The sequence below is a fragment of the Cherax quadricarinatus genome, unplaced genomic scaffold, assembly GCF_038502225.1.
Source record: "Cherax quadricarinatus isolate ZL_2023a unplaced genomic scaffold, ASM3850222v1 Contig47, whole genome shotgun sequence".
Taxonomy (NCBI): domain Eukaryota; kingdom Metazoa; phylum Arthropoda; class Malacostraca; order Decapoda; family Parastacidae; genus Cherax; species Cherax quadricarinatus.
In genome coordinates this window covers 147,341-151,788 of record NW_027195073.1, presented here as the reverse complement: position 1 = coordinate 151,788, position 4,448 = coordinate 147,341, and the positions used below count along the sequence as shown (strand labels likewise).

General features: G+C 39.1%; 1 protein-coding gene across 1 annotated transcript; it reads right to left on the bottom strand.

Annotated features, from left to right (window-relative positions):
• Positions 1 to 1,280: 1,280 nt before the first annotated feature.
• Positions 1,281 to 2,636, bottom strand: LOC138851165 (uncharacterized). Its single transcript, XM_070079932.1, has 2 exons — positions 2,028 to 2,636; positions 1,281 to 1,857 (listed from the first exon to the last, which is right to left on the bottom strand). The coding sequence occupies exons 1-2, from the start codon at positions 2,119 to 2,121 to the stop codon at positions 1,346 to 1,348; spliced, it is 606 nt and encodes a 201-aa protein (XP_069936033.1). The 5' UTR covers positions 2,122 to 2,636; the 3' UTR covers positions 1,281 to 1,345.
• Positions 2,637 to 4,448: the final 1,812 nt, after the last annotated feature.

Sequence of the window (4,448 nt, the reverse complement as noted above, 5' to 3'; positions counted from 1 at the left end):
ATATACATAACCCACAACCATATACATAACCCACAACCATATACATAACCTACAACCATATACATAACCTACAACTATATACATAACCCACAACCATATACATAACCCACAACCATATACATAACCCACAACCATATACATAACCTACAACTATATACATAACCTACAACTATATACATAACCCACAACCATATACATAACCCACAACAGTAGTGAAAATTTCCTCTGGGGGGTCTCCTCCGGAAAAGGCCTTCCTCTGGGAGGTCTCCTCCGGTTTGGGCCTTCCTCTGGGAGGTCTCCTCCGGTTTGGGCCTTCCTCTGGGAGGTCTCTTCCGGTCTAGGACCAGCAGCTGGAGGGTCACCTTTTCACACCTAGGTGTTACTTCCGGTTTTGACCATGACCTCGCCCTCGAGACTACCTCACCCTTGACCCCCCAACCAATACCCCCGCCCACGACCCCCCCCCCTTCGCGACCCCGCCCGCCCGCCCGCGCGCCGCACCCGCGCGCCCCGCCCGCGCGCCCGCCCGCGAGCCCGCCCGCGCGCCCGCCCTTCGCGACCCCCGCCCGCGCCTTCTGCTGCGCCTTCTGCGGCGTCGTCCGGATCGCCCCCGCGCCTCGAATTTTTTTTTCTTATGATCTCCTTGGATCAAGGTTTTTGGATTCCCCCCTACGGGGTTTTCGAAATTCTCCATCTCCTCGGATCAAATTTTTGAGGTTCCCCCTCTCACTTTCACCCCCATCCCAAAATTTCTCGATATTACCAAGTTTTTGGATTCCCCCCTATGGGGGTTTCGAAAGTCTCCATCTCCTCGGATCAAGTTTTTCGAAATTCTCCAATTCCTTGGATCAAGTTTTTTGGGTACCCCCCTCTGGGGGTAAAGCATTCAAATGAACTCCTCCTATGGGGCCATGCTTACTACAGGTCTAAACATCTTCCCCTTATTATTTTAAAATGAACTAAAAGTTTCCTCTCATTAAGTTAAATGAACTAAAAAGGACCACGCGCACACAGGTTGAAACTTGTCGATCCTTTTAGTTAATAAGGGGCCATAGTAGTGACGTCACGCGCACAGGCTGAATCTTGTCGACCCTATGTCAGTGACGTCACGCGCACAGGCTGAATCATGTCGAACCTTTTTTTTTAGTTCATTCAAGTTAATAAGGGGACACATATACATCATAGGGAAAACATTTTCATCATCATCAGAAAGACACATTTCAGGATAACACTAATACACAATATTTTTTTTTTTTTTTTCATTATTTATTATACAGCCATTACATTTCTGGTAATACAAACAAATACAATTTCATTGAAAAAAGCTACAATTCATTGACTAAAATCAACGTAGAGTAATTTTTCTTCTCTTGTAGAATTTCTGTGCATTTTGTTCAGGGTCGTCATCTTCTTCCTCATCTGTTATACAATAAACTTCTGGGGGGGAAGCTGGTGGATAATAAATGGGGGAATCCTCATCCATACATGAAGTAGGTTGGGAATTTGTCATAAAATATTCCATCTCGCTCCATACGCATTTATCGCAATAACAACTACTAACACATTCTCCACTCATATGAGACTGGGGAGAAGGGTCGATCTCGGCGTGGGTAGGAGTTACAATATCCTGGATAAAAGCGTTAACATCAACCGCCTGAGTAGGAGGCACAGTCTCAACATCCACATGAGGTCGGGGAGAAGTCTCGTTGGTAGGAGGGGTAGCAACAGCATCTCCATATGGATGGGTAGGAGGCTGGGTGGATCTCGCTCCTAACAATCCCATCAACTCGCAAATCATTTTCTCCTGTCGGATTTGATTTGCGCGAATAAGTTCCAACAACCGCATTATATTCGCATCTGGCAAAGAAAAAAAATTCTCGATTAGAAGAAGAATAAGGCATATCTTTAATTGCATTAAAAAGTTTTATTGGTTAATACATTACACTTCTAAAATCATTTATGTGTAAAAAAAGATTTTTTCAATATTAGAACAAGATTCACTCAGATAATGAACAAAAATCACTTACCATTTACCGCAGGTGGATTATTCCGACATACACAGGGATGCAGTCTTCTCTCCTCCTCGCAGACACCTCCAACGGAGTACTGAATTGGATTCATCCTTGACCCAACTTGAATGACAGTAGATGCAAAGAGTGACCCAGCACGGGCATTTATAGCAGCGTTATGACCTTTCGCCCCGCCTCTAACCTTTCGCCCCGCCTCTAAACGCCTCTACCCCACCGTATTATAATTCCAATATTTTACACAGATTTTCATAATTCCACGTTGAATTATTAGCAAATACACTTGAACATGAGGGTATATTGAAATGCTCATATGCATATTTCATTATAAATTGGTCATTCTTTAATTTATTTCTACCAAAATCTTTAAACAAATATGGTATAATTTTCTTGACGCTATAATTTGTTAACTTATACACAAAATATATAGCATATAAGCCGCACACCAATGATTTTTCATGTTGAATCCTCTGATTAATACCGTACATGAAATTTCTCTTGTATATAATTTTCTCATATATATTTGTATAATGTTTTAAATCCACCCCGAAACTATCTAAATATATTAATATGTATTTGTTCACATATATACTAATCCAATGACCCATATTTTCATCTTGATCGTTCAATATATTAATGATGAAAATTACCGGCTTATCTTTTATCCTCATAATAACTTCATTTATATTATTTGCGGCAAAACATCCCAAATACGAGGCGTATCTTCCCGTATGATGTTTCAAGGCAATATTTATTTCTTCACAATTCATGATCTATACTCGCGTATGCACTATCACTGTTCTATTTTCATTTATATTTAAAATCGCATTAGTTTCACCAAACATCAGACAAATTCTATTCTCATCTTTCGGTTTACCAAATGTCATATCTATTCTCAAATTACCATTCTTCTCGACAGATATAGCATTCTTAACCTGTTCACTTCTCAGGTCAACACCTAATATAGTTCTGCCTTGGAGAAAACTCTTATATGTAATCAGATGATCAGTCTCCAAACCAGTCAGAGATTTCAAGGTAGCGTAATATAACCTACTCGCGTGGGTAGGAAACTTACAGTCAACTTACAGTCAATATTAAGAATCATTTCTGAATTAATTGTAACCCCGAAATGATTCAAATCTTCATGTTGAAAATATAATGAATTAAAATTATATCCTCCATCATATGTCTTCATATCAACTAATATAATAAATATCTTATCGGGTATGACTTATCCACAAGGATTATCTGCGATCAATTGTGTTTGATTAGATGTCAGAATATATGATTTAAATAATGTCTTCTTGAACAGATATTCACACCCCTGCGGGTTTGCCCTCATGCTTGAATTCAATGCAATTAATGCATTCGTATACGGAATAACTTTATCGATCCATAATTTAATGGAATTAATATTATATTTATATGTTTTTCCGCTTAATGGAGTCATAATTACCCATGCGGGTGAATGCATTTCAAGTCTCAATCGACATTGGACACTATCCAGGATATATTCGTGAAAACTACTCACATCCAGCATCAAAGGGAAACAAGTATTCACTTCATTCGATAATTTACCTTCGTCTTTCTTAATATCATCTAAATCAGCTGTTGTAATAGTACTACTTGCTGTGTCTTTATTACGAAAGAATGCTATTCTTCCCAATGTATCTAATTTTGATGGGGATAAATGCTTAAGCAGTTTAATATAACCCGTATATGAATAAAATGGATTCGATTCTATAAGTTGTTCATTGAGATACAAACACACAGATTTGAATATTGTCTGACTTATAGAGTTCACAAATATGACCTTATCATCGTCTCCCAATGCACTCCCATCCTCATTTGTTATATTTATGTTCATTTCCAAGGCCAGACTCGTTAAATCTAAAAAATGACCTTCTGAACTTTGTATTCTAAATTCGAGAAATTTATCAGATCCTTGATTTACTGGTAATACTTCACAGGTGCGTCTAGCTGCTATTGAGGATTCAATAATGGCGTGTCCTGGTAATTTTGGGAATCCATCAGTTATGGAATGAGAATAAGTGGGGACGGGGGCGTTGAGCCCCCCTGGTGTAACGTATAGAGCACCAGCCGACATACTAACAATATGACAGTTAACAATAAACTAAAATTAATTAAATATTCCAGTTTCTTTTATTATTAAATTTCAATCGTTTCAAACCAATCTTTCTACTTCCTCCGGATAATAACTTCTGTCCGACACCCTTCAATGTTTCTACGCCTCTATTTCTCGCAGAATTTTTCAATGCAATACCATTATTAACATCGTTCAACACATTTTGCCCGTATTGTAATACTCCCGGAGCAAAGGTATTCAATAAGAATGGTAATGCTTTTCTGGCCATCCCACCGAGAAATGACAATAATCCTCCGCCCCTCCCTCTAGCTTTA